The 20881-nt window shown below is 49.5% G+C and overlaps 1 protein-coding gene across 3 annotated transcripts in view; it reads right to left on the bottom strand.

Moving 5' to 3' along the window:
* The window catches only part of Spg7 (SPG7, paraplegin matrix AAA peptidase subunit), a 32253-nt gene that overhangs the window by 1243 nt on the left and 10129 nt on the right, over positions 1-20881 (bottom strand). The window contains exons 5-16 of one of the 3 annotated variants that reach the window (NR_157166.1): positions 19528-19667; positions 18598-18700; positions 16979-17104; positions 16387-16549; positions 15708-15881; positions 9066-9190; positions 7471-7573; positions 6284-6443; positions 4768-4883; positions 2771-2927; positions 1878-2044; positions 1283-1360 (exon numbers count right to left, since the gene is read on the bottom strand). Coding sequence is in view for 2 of the 3 variants with exons in the window: in NM_153176.5 (NP_694816.3) it covers positions 1283-1360; positions 1878-2044; positions 2771-2927; positions 4768-4883; positions 6284-6394; positions 7471-7573; positions 9066-9190; positions 15708-15881; positions 16387-16549; positions 16979-17104; positions 18598-18700; positions 19528-19667 (1563 nt within the window). In the remaining variant the exon portion in view is untranslated. The remainder of the gene's footprint in view (positions 1-1282; positions 1361-1877; positions 2045-2770; positions 2928-4767; positions 4884-6283; positions 6444-7470; positions 7574-9065; positions 9191-15707; positions 15882-16386; positions 16550-16978; positions 17105-18597; positions 18701-19527; positions 19668-20881) is intronic. The other 2 variants (NM_153176.5, NM_001364435.1) reach the window with 2 other exon arrangements.

The following is a 20881-nucleotide window of genomic DNA, read 5'->3' as shown; positions in this document are numbered from 1 at the left end:
CCCGGAGCTCGTGTCTCTAGCTGCATATGTATCAGAAGATGACCTAGTCTAGTCGGCCATCAGTGGAAAGAGAGGCCCATTGGTCATGCAAACTTTATATGCCTCAGTACAGGGTAATGCCAGGACCAAGAAGTGGGAGTGGGTGGGTAGGAGGGGGGAGGGCACGGGGGACTTTTGGGATAGCACTGGAAATGTAAATGAAGAAAATATCTTAAAAAAAAAAAAAAAAAAAAAAAAACCCGGGGCTGGAGAGATGGCTCAGTGGTTAAGAGCACCTACTGCTCTTCCGAAGGTCCTGAATTCAAATCCCAGCAACCACATGGTGGCTAACAACCATTCGTAATGAGATCTGACACCCTCTTCTAGTGCATCTGAAGACAGCTACAGTGTACTTAGATATAATAATAAATAAATCTTAAAAAAAAAACCAAAAAAGAAAAAAAAGATTAAAAAATATATACAGTAAAATAAAATATAATAAAACAAGAGGAAAAAAAAAAATCTTGCTATGCTCCTGCCTCAAATTCTTGAGTGCTGGGATTCCAAGCATATGCTACCATGCCCATCCCTGGCCCAGAAAATATTTTTATACCTGTGTCTGTGGCCATATCCTGCTATTTCCTGCTGTTTAAGAAAAGTCTTCCAAAGCTGGGCATTGTAGCGCACACCTTTAAACCCAGCACTTGGGAGGCAGAGGCAGGCAGATTTGTGAGTTCCAGGACAGCCAGGACCACACTGAGAAACCCTGTTGGGGAAGCATGGAGGAGGGATGTAGACAAAACTCTTCCAGGAGCTGTGTGTGGATGATCACATCCTTAATTCCAGCACCAGAAGAGAAAAAGGAACACAGGTCTGAGGCCAGGCTAGGTCCAGGCCAGCTACAGCTACAGGGTAAAACCTTATTTCTTTTTGTTTCCTTTTTTTCTGAGACAGGGCTTCTCTGTATAACTCTGGCTGTCCTGGAACTCACTCTGTAGACCAGGCTGGCCTTGAACTCAGAAATCTGCCTGCCTCTGCCTCCCGAGTGCTGGGATTAAAGGCGTGCGCCACCACTACCCCGTGAAACCTTACTTCAAAACAACAAAACCAAACAAGACTCTTCCGACCCAGTACTGTGTAAGATGCGCATGAGTAAGGGTGAAGGAGATTCTCTGCTGAGCTGGCTTGACACACTTATCGTAAAAAGACAGAAAACCAGGTTCTAGCTGACTGGGGCTGTCACTATTGGCCATGCTGTCCCCTACACTTCTAGGGGCTCCTGAGAAGCTTGGCTTGTCCTCACCGCCTGCAGCTTGTCCAGGTTGTCTAGCAGCACCTTCTCGGTGTGTCTGTAGGCTTTGGCCACCAGCAGCTTTGCTTCCTGTAAGGGAGGAGGGAAGTCTCTTAGGAGAAAGGTATGGGCCATTGTTCATAGACTCACTGGCTGCCAGCTCCGACACCAAGGTGCAGAAAGCACAGGCTCATGACCAGGCCCAGCTTTCCTAATACACAGCAGCAGTGTCTCCCGCTCTCAGTGTCTGAGAAGCCCAGGCCAAGATGTACCCCCACCAGCTGCCTTTACCATAGGAAGAGCGACTGGACAACCTTCAGCTGGCTGCACTGCATGAGCGACTGCAACTGGCCCAGCTTGCAGGCTATAGGGACCTTGTACACAGGCCCTACCATTTGGTATCCTTAGTTGACATTGTTCCTAGTTCTACATCTAGTTTTATTTGGACCCATTCAGGAGAACACACTACACAGGATGGAGGCAAGATCAGAAACCCACCCACATTGGCCTTCCGGGCACTCATCTGAGGGCGCAGGCTCCTGCAGGAGACCTAGACGCTTCTCCCCATAGGCAAAGGCGTACAGCAGTGAGGTGTGAGCTCACTCACATGGTCCATCATCTGCTGGAGGCCCTGGCTGAAGGGACGACGTCCAATGCCCATGAGGCCCTCTTGTGCCTCGGGGAAGGATACAGGCCCAATGCTGGGAGCCATCCCGAACTGTTTCACCATGGAGTAAGCAATGCGGGTAACCTTCCTCAAATCATCCTGGGCCCCTGGAATCAAGAAAGGGAGGAATCCTGAAGAGCACATGAGCACAGGAGCACCTGACCCCAGGCCCTGTCACAGTCCAAGGAGTGATACCAAACTTCCCAGAACACTACGCTTAGAACTTGCACAACATCAGACCCTGGGCACGGTACTTTGTTGCTCTCTTTCTTACTGTATTTTACTGTGTGTCTGCACACACACATGCAGGACTTGGTCCCTTCACAGTATGGGCCTGTGGCTGCTCAACCATCTCACTGTAACTGCTCAGGAAGCCTGCCCTACAGTGACCCGCTCAAGCCTACGGCCAGGCCTGTCACTCTCTGGCTTGGTGTTTTTTAAGAGGGTTTTTCTGTGTAGACCTCACCGAACTGGAACTCACTCTGTAGACCAGCTTTCAAACTCAGCACTCCACTTGCCTCTGCCTCCTGAGTGCTGGGGTTAAAGATGAGCACCACCTCTTGGCTCCTTTTTTTTTTTTTTGGTTTTAAGCCTGTCACTCTTCAGGCACAGTGTCCTGAGACCCACCATGACCTTTCTGGATATCCAGTGACTGCTCTAACATCCAGTTTGATGTAGCCATAGCCATGACCAGTAATTAACCAATCACATTACAGCCCAATACATGACATTTTAATACCTTCCACCAGCCTCACCCTGCCAAGTGCACTGAACACCAAGAGACAGGCATGGCAGTGCCTACTGACAGTCCTACCCAAGGGCTATTTGCTCACCAGAGGTGACCCTGCTGAATGAGATGGCTTCAGCTGCACGGCCACCTAGGGCCATGCACATGCGCTCAAACAGCTGCTCCTTGGTGAAGAGGTACTGGTCCCGAGGGAGCATCTGAGAGAAGCCCAAAGCAGCGTTTGTCCGAGGTGCGATGGAGACCTGCGGAAGAACAAGCACCTTACCAGGGAGTGTATGGCCTCAGAGAGGCAGGGCTGGTACAACTGTCACCACAGGGTGCCAAGTAGCCCCAGCAGGAAGCTAGCACGAACATTCACGGTCCGGGCTCTAACTCCAGCTCAGCGGTAAAAAGCTTGCCTAGCATGTGCAAGGCCCTGGGCTAGACCCTAGCATCGCCTGCTAGACCCTAGCATCGCCTGAAAGAAGAAGTTGGCGGCTGGAGAGATGGCTCAGTGGCCCCAGCATCCACACGATGGCTCTCAGCCATCTGTGACTCTGGTCCCAGGGGATCCATCCAATTCCCACCCTGAGTACTAGGCACATGCATGGTACAGAGACTATATGCAGCCAAATACCCGCACCATATAAAAACTTTTTTTTTTTTTTTTTTTAGTTTTTAAAGGTAATGTCTCTCTTTGTAGCCTTGGCTATCCTGGAACTCACTCTGTAGACCAAGATGGTCTGGAACTCACAGAGAACGGCCTGTCTCTGCCTCCCAAGTGCTGGGATTAAAGAAAAATGTTTAAAAGCTGGTTTAATAAGGATATTTGTGGTCATGACTAGTCTTGATCACAGATCACAGTGACTGTCAGACCAGTAACAGTGCCTTCAGTTTCTTTCCAGAACATAACCATGTCACTGGCTGGCATACATAAAAACCAAGTGATGCCGGGCCTTTAATCCTAGCACTTGGGAGGCAGAGGCTGGCAGATTTCCGAGTTCGAGGCCAGCCTGGTCTACAGAGTGAGTTCCAGGACAGCCAGGCCTACACAGAGAAACCCTGTCTCGGAAAACCAAAAAAAAAAAAAAAAGAAAAAAAAAAAGAAAGAAAGAAAGAAAGAAAGAAAAAACCAAGTGACAATTCTGAAAATAAAATAAACTCTTTTTTTTTTTGTTTGTTTGTTTGTTTTTGTTTTTTCGAGACAGGGTTTCTCTGTGTAGCCCTGGCTGTCCTGGAACTCACTCTGTAGACCAGGCTGGCCTCGAACTCGGGAATCTGCCTGCCTCTGCCTCCCAAGTGCTGGGATTAAAGGCGTGCGCCACCACTGCCTAAAATGAACTCTTGAGTCTGGTATTTGGATTTTTTTTTTTTTTTTGAGACGTTATTTACTTTGCCACCAAGTTCATTACTGCCCAGCCTGCCTCATGCTGGGACTGGTCCCAAGATAAGAGACTGCTAACTATGCCATGGGCTATGCCATGGGAGGGCTATCCCAGGGACACACAAAGGGACTGTTCCATTCACTCTACTTTAAACAGACAGACAGACCGACCAACCGACCGACCGACCAACATGGCCTTGCTCTTAGCTCTGTAAACAGCAGGGAACTGAGCAAAGGTGTTAGCTGTCTGCTACACTGTCTCATACTGAACCGATCGGGTGGGAACAGCAGTGCCACAAAGCCCCTGCCACTTGCCAAAGATACTTAGGCCTCCCTAGCAGGAAGCCAGATGCCTCTCTTATCCCATAACCCTGGACGGCGCAGGGTGTGTGCAGTCCGCATCATTTCGGGAGACTTTCTAAAACAACCACTTGCCGCTCGGCTCGGAGAGAAGCAAGTTCAGCTCTCCACCATGAGGCCCAAATGAGCAAGGACAGAGGCACGGACATGGACATGGGACAATCTCCTCTCAGGCCTGCTAGCTGAGGCAGTGGTGTAGGACCTACTCCTAGCTCTGCATCTAGTTCTTTCGAGGGGCCACAGCCAGTCATGCTAAGCTGGTGGTCACATTTTCTCTCACACAGTACAAACACACGTGGTATTCCCAAACCAGACGGGTAGGACTGTGGAGCTCAGACCTGCCGTTCACCACGACCTACCTTCATCACAGCCTCTGTGTGCTCCAGCAGCCAACCAACCAAGGCATGGCCAGACTCATGGAAGGCGACCACTCTCTGCTCCTCCTTGGAGAGGATCTTACTCTTTTTAGCAGTACCTGAAAGAAGCCAAGGAAACAGTAGGCTATGCGGACCGTCCAGGTGTTCTCTTCTTGCTTGGCTCTTCCGTAGCTACATTCTCACACTGGCACCACTCAACACTCAAATGTAAGGGAACTACAGGGAAGAATGGAGTGGAGGCTGACCTATTTCTCTGGAACCATCACTAATAGTTCTTTAGGAACTGTTGTCTTCAACTTCAGTCAGTCCCACCCACCCCACGAGTGACACTGCCTTTGTCACTGACAGAGTGATGGATGAGGAGAGGTCCCTCTGCTGCCATGTTCTGCTTCTATTACTGCTCCCACCTCAGGGACAAGTCTGCTTAAACTCCCCTGCTCGTTCTGGTCACTCACTACTCCAACCTTCTTTTTTTTTCTGGGGTTGGAGTGGTGGGGCTGGTTTTTAGATAGGGTTTCTCTGTGTAGTCCTGGCTGTCCTGAAACTCACTCTGCAGACCAGGCTGGCTTCGAACTCATAGAGATCTGCCTGCATCTGCTTACTGAGTGTTGGAATTAAAGGTGTGCACCACTACCACTTGGCCCAAACTTAGTTCCCATTCTGTGCATCTTTTGCTGTTGCTTCGGCTGTTGGTTTTCAACACAGGGTCTAGCTCTGCAGCCCAGGCCATTGAGTGCAACCACACCTGACCCTGATTTAATGTTTAGGACACAGGTCACAAGGTTTCCAAGGCTGGAACCCTGGAAGCAGCAAGTTTCTGAGAGACGGGCAGACGGCTGCTGTGACTACTGATCTCTTCATGTCTGCCAGCAGAGTTAAGAATTGAGGCTGCCTGTTTCTTACTAAAAGACGGTTTTGTTCCCGCAAGGTGACATACTACTCTAATCCCAGCACTCAGAAGACAGAGGTAGGAGGGCCTTTGTGAGCTTAAAGCCATCATGGTCTACACAGCAAGTTCCAGGCCAACCAGGGCTACACAGAGACCCTGTCTCAAAAAAGCAAAGCAAAGCTTTTAGGTAAGCACCAACACAAAGCAACCTCATTCACTGGACATTATGAAACTCACAGAGATCCTCCTGCCTCTGCTTCCCGAGTGCTGGGATTACTCCAGGCTGGCCTGGTACTCAGTGTGTACACATAGATGACTTTTGAACTCCTGATCTTACACCTCCCAAATGATGGCTTTACAAAAACGTGTGCTGGTATATACTGGACTTGAACATGTTTTTATAGTTGCCTGAGGAGCAGGTATGTTCTTAGGTAAGTTTCCACTATCTCAAATAGAGGGAAGGTAACAATTCCCTCGCTACGTACCTCATTAGAATATTTCATTAATCCAAAATATTAGAGTCTGGGTCTAGTCTCACCTTTCCACCCCTAACCTGACTGGCAGAGATGACCTCTGAGCCCTAACGAAGGGTGTGTGTGGCCCTCATACCAGCAATGACGCGCTCCACGGCATACTCAAAGTTGAACGTGTGCACGGACGTGTGCCCCTCGCGTGCAGCGTGCAGAGCGGCCTCGTTGCAGATGTTGGCGATGTCGGCGCCTGTCAACACAAACCACAGGCAGGGATGGGGAGTGCTGCTGGCTCTGCCCTGTCAGCATTAGGAAAAGGAGAGAGAAGGGAGGAGGGAGACTCAGCTTTTAATAAGAACAACAAAAAGGACACGAGTCAGAAGACGAGGCAGAGGCCTAGGACGCCATTACTGGGGAGGCTGAGGCAAGAGGACTGACTAGGCGTTCTCGGCAAGCAGAGTCCACACAAAGGGCTCTGTCTCCAAATAGCAAACAAAAGAACAAAAAGGAAAGGAGAAAGGAGGGAGAACAGAAGAAAAGAAGTGGGGAGGAGTGGAGGGAAGCTGCGGGTGCCCTGCCGCAAGCAGAGCAGAGGGCAGCTCTCGCAGAAGCAGCTCCAGCCCAGCAATGTCCTGCCCCTCTGGACCTTCCCTCCTGCATCACCTGCCTGCATCACCTGACAGCACATGCGTGTACCGTAGGGCAGCCATGGAGGGCTCTGGAGTCCACAGAGCCCACTAATGACTGAAGGGTAATCACGAAGGCCTGGTGGTGTGAGAGGGCTTTTGTTTTACTTTAGAGACAGGGTCGCACGCTATAGCCTAGGCTGCCCTCAAACTCACAGCAGTCCTTATGCCTCAGCCTCTCAAGTGCTTATGATTAAGGCACAGCCGCCAGCCTGGCTTTAAGGGGAATTTTAAATGCACACTAACCTTTAAAATAAGGCTATAAAGAAAGAAAGCCTAATTGTGACTTCTAACTGGAAATCACCTGGGGACTGGGGGGTGGGGGCAGCCTGGTGGGTCAGTCTGAGCTGGAAGATGTTCTCTGTAAACGCTACACTGAGAACACAGACTGTCTCACAAGGCTCTGATGACACAGGCTCTAGGCCTGCCATGATGGCGACATCACAGCTGTTGCCTGAGGAGTCTGTGAGCCGCGGCTTCTGCCATCCACGAGGAGGATGGCCCCTCATTTCTGTCCCTCTGCTGCCTGCATTTGCACTCCATCTCACCCAGGCCTGCACTGACTTGGGCTCAGGACAGGGACAGCACAGGAGGCAGAGGCTCTCCCTCACTAACACGTGTCCTAAGGTGGACGTCATACCACTGAATCCAGGTGTCAGCTCTGCCAGCCGCTGGGAGTAAAAACTGCTGGGCTGGGTCAACTTCAGGCCTTTCAGGTGCTGCTCGAAAATCTCCCGCCTCTCCTGCCACAAACGGGAAGACAGAGTTGAACGCAGACGTGCCTTACAGGACAGCTCCCACCTCCTATGAGCTCTGTGTGAGCCTTGCCATCCGTGACTGTGACACTGGCTTCACCAGGGCTGATATTCTCAGTTGTTACCCATGATCTGGAAACTGATTTAGAGAGCTCCAAGCAGCGATTTAAAGGTGAAGAGAGAATAAGCGAATAGAATGCAAGAGAGCACATGCATGGCGAAGATATCACCTCTCCAGTCACGCACTCGGGATCCTGACACAAACTGTCTGACACTGTCAGGAGACAGTGCAGCTTTGCTCTTGTTGAGCGGCAAATTCTGGGGCTGCCCCACGCACCTCTCTGTCTAGTGGCACAAGGACCCTCTACCTACACCCTCAATCCCTGCTCTCGAGATGGTAATGAAGGCTCTTAAACCTCGGAGCAAACAGAAGCTTGTAAGGAAGAGGCTATCAGCCAGAAAATCCGGGTTCCCGGGGCTTTCCTCAGCCAACACACTTCCAGGACAAAGTCAGGTGTAGTTATGAGAGGCAAGCTGGTCAGAGGCTGGAGAGTCACTCAGAAGACCCCAGCTTGGTTCCTCTGCTGCAGACAGTGGTTCACAACCAATTCTCACCCCAACTGCAGGGGATCTTCTGACACTTGCACTAGGCACACACACAGGCAAACTCTTATACACATAAAAATGAATAATTCAATCTAAGGGAGGGATGAAAATCCCAAGGTTTCCCACAAAGTTTTCAAGATGAAAGGAGGAGATGTCTCATCTTTTTTGTTTTTGTTTTTTTGTTTTTCAAAACAGGGTTTCTCTGTATAGCTCTGGCTGTCCTGGAACTCACTTTGTAGACCAGGCTGGAGATGCCTCATCTTGATTTGAAAGAATTTATTATGAAATTCAACTTAAGCTGGGCACATGCCTTTGATCCTAGCATTTGGGAGGCAGAGGTAGGTGGATCTCTGGATAGCCAAGGCTAAACAGAGAAACCCTGTTTCAACAAGCAAACAAACAAAGAAAACAAAAACAAAAAAAAAACACCCTCCTCAACTAGACCAGTGCAGTCAACTGCAAATATTCAAAGATGAAGATAGAACATACTAGGCAAAACTTAGCACACTATGAAACTAGGAAAGAACAATGAGTAGGTACCAAGCAAGCCACACCCTCAGGGCCCTGGAATGCCAGCATTCAAGAGGCTGAGGCTGGAGGATCTAAAGTTCAAGGCCAGCCTGGGGTACATAGAAAGACTATCTCAAAATCAAACCAAACAAAGCCAACTCCAAAAGGACACTGGGCATAATGGCAGCCAGAAGGGCATAGACACTTGGGCCCCGAGGGGCATAACAGTGTCACAGCCAGCCTAGGTCCTAGAGGAAAGAACCATGACAGCTGTAACAGCAGAGCTTCCTGTCCCAAGCAGGGGAGGAAAGGTGTGGCCCAGGCCACGGAAACCTCCTGCCCCATCCGTCCCAGCAGTTCTGACCTGGAGCGTGGGAAGATCAATGAAGACATGCCTGTCGAGCCGCCCAGGCCTCATCAGAGCATTGTCCAGAACATCAGCTCGATTGGTGGATGCCAAGACGATGACATGGTCTGTGGTGCCCATTCCTGAGAGAACAGAGCAGATACAGTGGCCTTTGGAGTGCGGATTTCGACAATGGCTTTTCCTAGTGACTACCACCTTCAGGACACATGGGGGGGGGGGGGAGGACAGTAAAGGCCCAGGGAAAAAGACACCACACTCCATCTGGACAGACCGATGAGGTGGAGACACCTTCACAACGGCTTCCAATGAAAGTCACAAAGCCAAAACCGTGAAGTTGCTTGTTTTCTAACAACAGCACTTTTCCTTGGGCATATGTGGAGGCAGAACTGCCCAAAGTCTCCTAGAAGGGAATAATAAATGCTCTTCCCAAAGAGCTATGGTTATTGCTGAGCGGCAGCCATCTTTCCTGTGTGGTATCTAACACTTTAATGTCTGGGTTTAGGTGTGATGTTTCTTATCTAAAATGTTGAAAGTGGGGCTGGAGAGAGGACTCAGATTAAAAACAGTGCTCCTCTTGCAGAAGAGCCAGGTTTGGGTCCCAGCACGCACATCCGGAGGCTCACAACCATCTTTAACTCCAGTTCCAGGGGATGTGATGCCTTCTGTTGACATCCATGGGCACTAGGCACACATGTAGTACACACATATAAACCCACAGGCAAGATACTCATACATAAAAAGTGGCTCAGGAACCACCCCAGATCCTGGACTAGATGACTGAGGAAGAAAACAAAAATCACAAAACAGCAAACCCAACAGCCACACAAAGTTTTGAGCCAGGGGTGGTGGCACACACCATCTTTACTCCCAGCTCCTGGGAAGCAGAGGCAGCAGGAGCTCTGAGAGTTCTAGGCCAGCCTGGTCTATACTGTATAGCAAGTTCCAGGACAGCCAAGACCCCTCCCCTCTCAAAAACAAACAAACAAACAGACAGACAGACAGACAGACAGACAACCTCCAAACCCAGAAGATTAAGAATGTAGTCAGTTGGAGGAATGTCTACCATGCTGGAAGCCCTCACTTCAGTCATCGCACGGCACAAACCAGGCGTGGTGGGCGGTGCACACCTGTAACACTAGCACTCTGGAGGCAGCATGAGCTGAAGTTCAAGGTAATCCTCAGGCGCACACTGAGTTCAAGACCAGCCTCGAATGCATGAGACTCTCAAAGAGAGACAGGAAGGAAGAAGGGAGGGAGGGAGGGATAGAAAGAGGGGAGTCATAGTCTCCCTTTCACATTTCAAACTTGACAAGCCATGACAACGACAATAATCCACTGAGCCCCAAGGACAAAGCCAAGCAGACAACTAAAAACAATGTTGACTTTTAAAAAATGAGTTTAGACTGAAAGAGCCACCAGATGTGTCCTTCTGCAGTAGCCCAAGGTCCCTCTGGACACCCGAGCCTTTGGTAGGGTGATGTCACAGACAGCAGGAGCCGAGACGATTCACAGAGTGTGGCAGCTAAGAGATGCACACCAAACACCCTGGCTGAAGACCTGCCTGGTTTCACCTCAGGCTTCTTTTTCTTGTTTTAATGAGACACATTCTCAGTAGCTCTGGATGGCCTGAAACTTGCTGAATAGATGAAACTGGCCTTCAACTCAAGAGAGATCTGCCTGCCTCTGCGCCTGAGAACTGGGGTTAAGGACATGCTCCACCACACCCAGCAAACTCATGCTTTCTCACTGCCTTCTGTCCAGATGCCTTAGAATTCTGAAATACAGAATAACATACACAATAATATAAGAACATACAGACAACATACAAAAGTGCACCAGATGATATATAGAAGGCTGATGCAGGAGGATGGCAAGTTCAAGGCCATCCTGGGCAACCAGTCAGTTTGTCTCAAAATAAAACATAAACAAAGGAGCCAGGTATGACAGCACACATTTGCACCCCCATCACTTAGAGGATGACGTAAGAGGACCAGAAGTTCAAAATCACCCTGAGTTACATAAGGGGTTCAAAGCCAGCCTAGACTGTATGAGACCGTGTCTCAAACACATGGGCCAGGCATCAACCTGCATTTTGGAGGCAGAGGCAGGTAGACCTGTGAGTTCCAGGCCAGGCAAGGCTACAGAGTGAGACCGTGCCCCACAAAGAAAAAACCAAACAAGTAAATAAAACTAAACAAGAGATAGACCAGAGCTGGAGAGAGCTCACTTAGGGGGACAAACACCCACACTTGATTTTGCAAGCGTGAGGCCTGAGCTTGAATTCTCAGCACTCCTGCAAGAGGCAGATGCACAGCCCAAGCTCTCTAATCCCAGTGCTCCTGGGAAGGCAGGGAGTGGAGGCAGAAGAATCCCCCAAAGCTCTTAAGCCATCTAGGCCGGCCGGAAGGTTTGTGTGGTGGATGGATGCAGAATAGACCCAAGAGGTGGGTGGTTAGGAAATGCAACAACAGAGACATGGGGAATGAATCCCAGTAGTAAAGAGAAGCTGGTCATACCCTGACAACGTCGACATGGAGGAACAGAACATTTATTAACACATAGCACCAATAAAGAGCCGTCCCCACACAAGAGTGGAGGCTCACTTGGGTGCTCACGTTTAACCTTAGTCTGGGGTGGGGGAATGTCCATTAGCTGTGGCTACATGTGAACATGGCTCTTAGCAAGGCCAGTGTTGCTATCTGTCAGTAAGCTTCAAGTCTGGCATCACCCAGGCCTTGGCCCATAGTGACCCCACTTAAGGGTGCTAGCAGTCTCAGAGGTTAGAGGACTCTTTGCTGGTAGGGTATGACAACAGCTGAGTCCCAGGCTGTGTCTCACAGTTATGAGGAAATGTATCCTGCCAGGGCACAGCTGTGCAAAATATTCTCAGTGCTACCATGAAGATGCTGCCTAGATGCAACAAAAGCCATGATGAGGCTCTCCTTGAATTCACAAAGATCCCTTGAGTGCTGAAATTAAAGACATGCACCACCACGACTGGCTACAAGTGTTCTTAGCTGCTGAGCCATCTCTCCAGCCTTTCTTCCTTTCAATTTTTGATACAACCCAGGATCTCATGCACACAAGGCAAGAACTCTACACTGAGCCAGTCACCAAGTCCTGTTAGGATTTTCTTCATCCCCACCCCCGATCCCACCCCCCACCCTCCATCTTGAAACAGGGTTTCATGATGTAACTCTGGCTAGCCTGGAACTTGCTATGTTGACCAGGCTGGCCGCAAACTCAGCGTTCCACCTGCCTTTGTCTCCCAGGTACTGGGATTAAAGTTGTGTGCCACCATGCCCGGCCCTACTAGGATTTTTGTAATGACTCTCATATGAAATCAACGTTTACACTGTTTGTTTCTAAAACATAAACCTGTGCATATGTGACAACAGACCAGAGCATGTTAAAGCCCTTTCTCCAAGGCACCTGTGGCCAGGTGACCTCGTAGTAAGCAGGGGGGGAAAGAGGTGCTGGCCTGAGGCTCGCTTGTATAAGCTTACAGCCTGTGCTGGGCTGGGACCTCCATGACTAGGCCTCTCAGCCCCTTGGTGAGTTTCCCACGGGCAGCACAACATCCGCTCAGCTCCATCCTCCGCACGCCAAAGAACAGAAACTGTTCTTCCTGCAGAGACGACAAAGACTAGTTTCAGGGCGTCTGAAGGAGCCAGCGTACACAGCTGTGAGCACACAAAGAGACTTGTTAGTGCTGGGCCAATGTGACAAGCAACGGGTTCCTCAGCCAACTCTTGGGGACAAACAGCTATTTTTATAGTAGTTCAGAGAAATCCAGCTCAGAAAACGGCCTGCTTTCTAGCGCACTCAAGACTCTTGAGGAAGGTGGCCCTGCCTCTAACTGTGTATGTAAGGTAACAAACCCGTTGGCAGATTGTCAGTCTACCTGTTGAGTATTAATGCTATGAAATCCATCGAAGCCCTTATTTAAATAAAATATCTCTTTGAGGTTGGGGGGGGGGGCGCGGAAGAGCCACAGGAGAAGGTTCACTGGAGCCTCCTTCACGCCAAGGACACCTGGCCAGTGTCTGAGGGACGAAGGACACATGTTCAGTTTCACTGCACTAATCACAGAGCCGTAGCTGAGACAAGAAAGACCTCCATGCCAGGTCCTTGGGCTGGGTCCTCAGGATCCATGAGTTTCCAGGAGCCCTCTGCTCTTCACAGGGACTCTACCCAGGTCTCCAAGGCATTTACTGCTCTGGAAACTTGACACTGAGCACTTCTGTGGTATGCAAAGCAGCTGTCGGGGTCTCTGTGGCTTGCCCGCCCTGTGGGCTCTGAATCAATATGCTGATAGACAACTGGACAACAAAAGGGATAGAAACTAGGAGGGCTGTGGGACAGCTCGAGCTGCCCTCTTCCTCGTGGCCTCTCAGCCATACACTCCCCTTCCTCATCGCTATCAGACCCATCCCTTGCTTATGGTAAATCTGTAGCAACTTCACAGTTCATGAAATAATGTGCACCAGCCCATCTGATGACACAAGAGCTAGGAGGTGAACTCTTCTGTGCGTTGTGTGAGAGTAGCACACACTTACCCATGTGCATGTGTGCAGTGTGTGCCAATGTACGAAGGCCAAAGAAGGACATCACGTGACCTCCCACTCTCCACCTCTTGTCCACCTCGAATGACGTAGTGTTTTGTATGCAGTGCCTTGAAGGCCACCATGTTAATGCTTCACCTGGCCTTAAGGACGAGTCCCAGGCCTGGGCAGCGCTGGTAAACCCTTTAACTCCAGCATTCAGGAGGCAGAGGCAGGCAAATCCCTGTGAGTTGTAGGCCAGCCTGGTCTGTGTATCAAGTTCTAGGCCAGCTAGGGTTACACAGTGAGGCCTTGTCTCAAAACTAAAAGAAAAACCATAAACTGGGCATGGTAGCTCATGCTTTCAATCCCAGCACTGAGAGGCACAGGCAGGTGGAGCTCTGAGTTCAAGGCCATTCTGGTCTACAGAATAAATCCCAGGACAGCCAGGGCTACACAGAGATACCCTGTCTCAAAAAACAAACAAACAAACAAGCAAACAAACAAACAAGCAAACAAACAAAAACAAAACCATGAGGTTATAATTGACAAATTTATATTTTTAACTACAAAAATGTTCACAATAAATAAAATCAAACACAGAGAGAGGGAAAGAGAGGGAGTGGAGGGAGGAAGGGAGGGAGGGAGAGAGAGAGAGGGAGAAAAAGGGAAAAGGAGAGAGAAGGAAAAGAGGAGAGAGAGAGAGAGAGAGAGAGAGAGAGAGAGAGAGAGAGATGGCTCAGCTGGTAAATGCCCTTAGGCCAAGCCTGATGGTTTGAGTTTGACCCCCAAGACCCATGCACCAAAGGGAGAGACCAAAGGGAGAGACCAGCTCATTAAGAGTTGCCTTCTGACTACACGCCCATCATGGCATCTACTCCTTTCCACACAAATAAACTGTATTAATGTAATTCTCAAAAACATCTTTTAAGGAATGAGTCTTCTAGAAATAGCTCAAAATAAAGAGCTAGGAGGGCTCCCACTGGGCTTCTCCATTCCAAAGAAAAGCAACAGCACTGAGGTCTCCTTCCCAGCGTCTCACATTGGCCCCTCTAAAATGCAAGAATCTCGACACCGTGCTCAATGCCCCCTCCAAGGGCAGAGAGACACACAACAGAGAAACTGAGGGGCCACAGCCTGGAGGCCTCACTGGCAGCTGTGTCCACTCAGTCCCAGCTTCCCTCTGAGCAGACCTGGCTCCTGAATGTCCCTGCAGATGAAGCCAGCGTGTGAGCCTTGGACTTACTTCCCAGTACAGAAAAGGAAGGGAGAAGCTGAATCCCTACCCTCACTTATCTTACGTGCACGAACGCTCTGCCTGCAATTATGTCACGTGTGTCTCCTGTGTGCTGGGACCCACTGGTTACAAGGGCATTGGATGCCACAGAACTGGAGTTATGGATGCTTGTGAGCCATCATGTAGATGCTGGAAACCAAGCCCAGGCCCTCTGTAAGGGCAACAAGTGATCTTAACCACTGAGCCACCTCCAGCTCCCAAGGCTGATATGTTTTGTTCGGTTTTGTTTCCCATGTGTTTGATTTAACCCTGGCTGTCCTGGAACTCACTCTGTAGACCAGGCTGATATCAAACTCAGATTTGCCTGCCTCTGCCTCCCAAATGCTGGGATTAAAGGCATGCGCCACCACCACCATCGGGCTAAGCAGACTTTCTTTCTTTTTTGTTTTTTTGAGACAGGGTTTCTCTGTGTAGCCCTGGCTGTCCTGGAACTCACTCTGTAGACCAGGCTAGCCTCGAACTCAGAAATCCACCTGCTTCTGCCTCCCAAGTGCTGGGATTAAAGGCGTGCGCTGCCATTACCTGGCTAAGCAGACTTTCTTAAAGGTAGCAAATTGATAGATAATCCTTAAGGTGACTTGCTATTAGATGTTAACATCTAGAATATTCTCTGTGTAATGTCCTCATGAAGGCAGGAGTGAACAGCAATACACAGTAGTGACTAAGGAAAAATAATACTCCTACCAGTGATGCCCTAGGAGCTAGAAGAGAAACCGTGACCTGATCCGTCCCTCTGACGAGGGTGATAGTCTCTTCCGGTGCACACACAGTACCCAGTGGTGCACGCTGAGCACTGACCGTCCATCTCCACCAGGAGCTGGTTGAGGGTCTGCTCCTCTTCCGTGTTGGAGAACCCAGACATGGAGGTGGAGCGCTTCTTTCCCACAGCATCGATCTCATCAATGTACACTATGCAAGGGGCCCTGGCTCGTGCCTCCTTGAAGAGGCTTCGCACTCGGGCAGCTCCCAGGCCTGCGGGAACACAGTGTCAAAAGATAGACAGATAAAGGAAATTAAAACCTATTTTTGGGTTACAGCCTGGCAAAATCTTCCACTAAAGTTGACTATATCTAAATGACTACTCTCTCAGATGAACTAGAAGTAGCTGGCATCTTGCTATCCTAGCTACCCAAGCCACAAGTGAAAGGGGAATCAAGGCATATAACCACCAAGTTGATGTGGGCCAACACTTATTCTGTGGTTTAAGACAGGTTTCTCTGTGTAGCTCTGGCTGTCCTGGAACTCACTCTGTAAACCAGGCTGGCCTTGAACTTGGAGATCTGCTTGTTTCTGTCTCCCAAGTGCTGGGTTAAAGGCATGTATATCACCACTACTCTGCTTGGCCCAAAGCTTATTTTAACTTGGGCTGTTTGTCCTTCTCTGTTCCACTCAGCTCCTCGTGTTAAGGAGGGCTATATGGAAAGCCATCCCAGGCACTAGGCCAGCGAACCTGCCCACACATTCAGCCCATACCTACCTCCAATCACCTCCACAAACTCTGGGCCAGCCATTGCTAAAAAGGGCACCTGAGCCTCCGTGGCTACTGCCTTGGCCAACAGCGTCTTCCCACAGCCAGGGGGCCCCAGCAACAGGGCACCCTTTGGAACCTTGGCACCGAGCTGAAGGAAACGCTCTGGGCTCTAGGCAGGAATAGACATGCGACACTAAGGACTCAGCATTTAACGGAGAATGTTTAAGTGACTTACATGAAGAGTAGCCTATGATAGTCATGAACCAGCTATAGTTTCAGTGCGTCCAGAAAAAAGCAAAAAGCTTCATAGGGCCACAGCTCCAAAAGAAAAGATGGTCCAATTGAAGTGGGCTTGACACTCTTCTCTTCTGATGGACGGACAGCTGTGTCCTGGCACCGTTGGTTTCCCAGGTACAGATACATACATACTTACAGTACCCATGAGAGGACAAAGTCACCCTTAGCCCATTCCATCCCACCCATGGGACTCCAGTCTCAGTCCAAGTGTCTGCTCACCACAGCCTTCCTCCTTGGAGAGAAGACACAACACGTCACCAGCACTCACCTCTCACTGGCGGCACAGACAAGTCTCACTCACCTTCAGATAATCCACAAATTCTCGGACTTCCAGCTTGGCTTCATGCATTCCTGCCACATCTTGGAAGCTGACTCCTTTCCCTGTCTTCCCGTCCACAATGGTGAAACGTGCCATCTTAAGCTGATTCTGTGCAGAAAGAGTCAGGGAACGAAGCTCTGCATCCCTAGCAAACAGGGAAGCTGCTACCTGCCTGACCTGACACAAACCCCTACATCCATCCTGGGTACAACTGCTTCCTCTTACAGTCCAGGAGGACCAGCCTACAAGCCTACTCCCTCAGTTATGATGCAGATCACAGACCGCTTCAAACACACAAGGGGAAATCTTTGGTTTGTGTTGTTTATATTAGGAGGAAAGTCACGCAGCAATTTATCTTTATAAAATCAGAGCTGGAGAGATGTGTCAGAGGTTAAGGACACCTGGCTTTCTTACAGAAGACTACGTCAATTACTAGCACCCACATAGAAACAATTTTCTTATACAAGTTTGTCTTCCAGATGAATTCCAAGAGATTTGACACTCTCTTTTGGCCTCTGAGGCGCTGCATGCATGGGGTAACCATACATGCAGGCAAAACACTCACACACATAAAGTAAACTTTAAAAAGATAAATGAATAAAGACAAACTCTCTTTGGGCATGGTGGCTCATGCCTTTAATCCTAGCAGGCAAGTAGACTTCTCTAAGTTCCTTTTAGCCTGGTCTATACAGAGTTCCAGGCCAGCAGGGCAGCATAGTGAGATCTTGTCTTGAGAGAGAGGGAGAGAAAAGGAAAACACAAACCTCTCCTGGGGTAAGGAGCACAGCCCAGTGGCAGAGCATCCACCTAGCATGTACAAGGCTCCAGGGCTAATTACCAACACCACCCAAGAAGGAAAAGTATTCTTAGCTAAGGAGACAGAAATATGCTTGTACTCTGTGAAAACCCAGAGTCACTCCCGGGTGGGAAGGATCCTCCTAAGCCCCAGCCAAGCCGGGGAGATGGAGAAGCCCTGGGGTGAAAAGTACACTTTCTAAGATACAGCCCGAGGGGGGAGGGAGTCTTCCTATGTAGTGGCTATTCTTTAAGCAAAAAAAAAAAAATTTTTTTTTTTTTTGTTTTTTTTTTGTTTTTCGAGACAGGGTTTCTCTGTGTAGCCCTGGCTATCCTGGAGCTCACTTTGTAGACCAGGCCTGCCTCTGCCTCTCAAGTGCTGGGATTAAAGGCATGCGCCACTACTACCCAGCTCTTTAAGCAAATTTTAATGTTTCTCTTATTGGCTAATAAGAGAAACTAAGGAGAGAGGGAGAGGAAAAAAAAAACAACCCAGCCCCACCTCCCAGCTGATCAGGGACACAGAACACAGTTCTCTATGCAGAGCGGGCTCAGTGGCCCCCATGTCAGAAAGTGTAACACTGGTTATCCCACTCTCCAGTCAGCCGAGCATGAGAGACAGCTGGTGGTCACGGCTTCTATCTAGCCACTGTAAAAAGCTCATTTTCCCCGGTTGGAAGTGGCACACGTCTTTAATCCCACCACTCTGGAAGCAGAGATAGGAGGATCTGAGTCTAAGGCACCCTGGGGACTTTTCCATGGACTCTCGGGAAGGATTCAAGCTCTTACACCAACACACAACTTACAAAAGCACTGAATCCGCCTTCCCTTCCGGTCATCCCCGCCAGTCTGAAAACATACCACAGGATGGCCAAGCCCACGGCTGTCATCCCCAGGGCGTAGAGGGCACTGGGTAAAAAGAAAAGGCAGTTATGGGGTTGGAAGTCATTATCAGAAAACTGATGGATCAGAGCCTTAGCAGCCAGGACCTCCGAGTCTGAGGCCAAGGCAAAAAGCAGACATGCTTTCCTGTCCCACTGTGATCGACTTTCCTCTTCCACACAGGTTTTCAAGTGTTTAGATTGAATGTACATTCTGTTCTGCTATGTGACAATGCCCAACAAAGCAGGTTCTCCTATGGCCAACAGATCATATTTTGCCATTTCGACCAAAACCAAAAAAGACTTGACAGAATTAAGTTCTATGAAGAGGAGGGCCACTGTGCCCTGGAACTGTGCCCTGCCCTGTACCTCCCTGTCACCTAACAATAAACCAGACAGCCTCAGGGTGGGAGGTCTCGGCATCTGGACTGTGCAGATTAGAGGAAGTCATTTTCAAAGGCGTGCTTGCTAGATACTGGATTGCCACATCTCAGGTCATAAACCCACAGTAAACTTCGCTTTAAACACAGGCTTCCATCCTTGTTGCTTTAGCCAACACCTATAGGTTTCGTGGACTCACAATATACCAAACAGTGCTAAGATGCCTCCAAAAGAATTTCTATTTACTATCGGCCTTTCTATCCCTTCTGTTCTGTTTTCCTCTGTAGAAAACAGCAACCCCAGTGTGCTTAGTTAAGAACTCCCACCAACAGCTAAAGACAGCAAAAGTTCCAGCAACCTGCACAGCCATCCTGCACTCTCACACTGTCAGAAACTTCCCCGGGGACACAGTCAACCATCAGCGAGGGCAGCGTCAAGCTGGGTCAGGTCAAGTCCACAGAACAACTAACATACTTCCCAAAGAATCCTGTCCGCTTGTAGGACACGGGAATCCTGTCCTTGCTCTCAATGTTCAGTTCATCTTCGGCTGCTCGAAGCTTCTCTTCAAATTTGTCGATGTTTGCAACCTGCATCCGATACATCAGGGCCAGCCGCTGAGGGCCAAAAGGAGAGTGGGCAGAGAGAGGGCGAAAGGTCAGCACTCAGCACTGGCACACTACGTGACAACAGTGGTCCAAAGAGGACATTTGGTAGAATGGACTTCCATGCCTAACAAGTTCTCGTTTTCTCAGGCACAGCCTAACCTCGGGAGATACCTTTTCTGAGGGAAATGCTTTGCACTAAGTAACCCTTTGCCCTGCCACACGGGACTCCCCACAGGGACAGGCACCTACAGAAGTCACAATCATCCCCAAGGCCAATCAAGGTCACCAGTCTCAGGTTTCACTATTGTTGTTTTGTGATACAATAATTTGGTTGTGTAACCCAGGGTGGCCTTGAATTCAAAATCCTCCTGAATGAACCACCCTGCTGTTTCCAGTTTCTCTGTGTAGTCCTGGCTGTCCTGGAACTCACTCTGTAGACCAGGCTGGCCTCGAACTCAGAAATCCGCCAGCCTCTGCCTCCCGAGTGCTGGGATTAAAAGCGTGCGCTACCACTGCCCAGCGAGAGCTCAAGTTCTAATGCACTTCCGGACTTGACTTGAGCCAACAACTGATGATGGGTGCCAGCCCTATTGCCGCAGAGAAGTCTTCACACTGCCATGCTCAGGGTGAACTGGTGCAGGCGTCAGCCGGGAGGCAGTTACATATCTCAGCCGAGGCAGTTACATATCTCAGCCACCGTTTGCCTTGCCTCCCTCTGCCTGGTAGATGAGCACGGGGCAGTCATACTTTCAGGATTCTAGATGTTTGACCTGGCTTTCCCCAAACATCAAGCCATTCTAACACCCACACAGCTGCACAAGGGCAAAGGGCCGAACTGACCCTCTTAACCACGCCAGACTCAAGAACAAAGTGTCTCTATCCAAACCCTAATTATCCATCTGCAGTGCTCTTGGACCTCCTGGGCCTACCTCACCCAGGCCCCCCAGCAAAGCAGAGCTCTCTGTGCACCTCTGCTCTCTCTCTGCTCAACCTCGGAGGAGGTGCTTCTTTTGCTGTCCCTTCATCTTTGTGGCTACTGGATTTAGCTCATTTGACTGTGTGTGTTGATCCCATGTCCCCAATTCTTCTAAATTATCACCACAGAGTGATCTACCAGAACTTGCTAGACCAGATGACATTCACGCCACCCACATGCAGGTAAGAAGAATCACAAGTTGTCCTTTTGGGGTACAGAACATGTCTGTTGAAAGAAGATACACTAT

Source organism: Mus musculus, chromosome 8, assembly GCF_000001635.26.
Source record: "Mus musculus strain C57BL/6J chromosome 8, GRCm38.p6 C57BL/6J".
In the NCBI taxonomy this organism is placed as follows: Eukaryota; Metazoa; Chordata; class Mammalia; order Rodentia; family Muridae; genus Mus; species Mus musculus.
The sequence above is the reverse complement of the archived record's forward strand: the minus strand, read 5'-3'. Positions and strand labels throughout refer to the sequence as shown.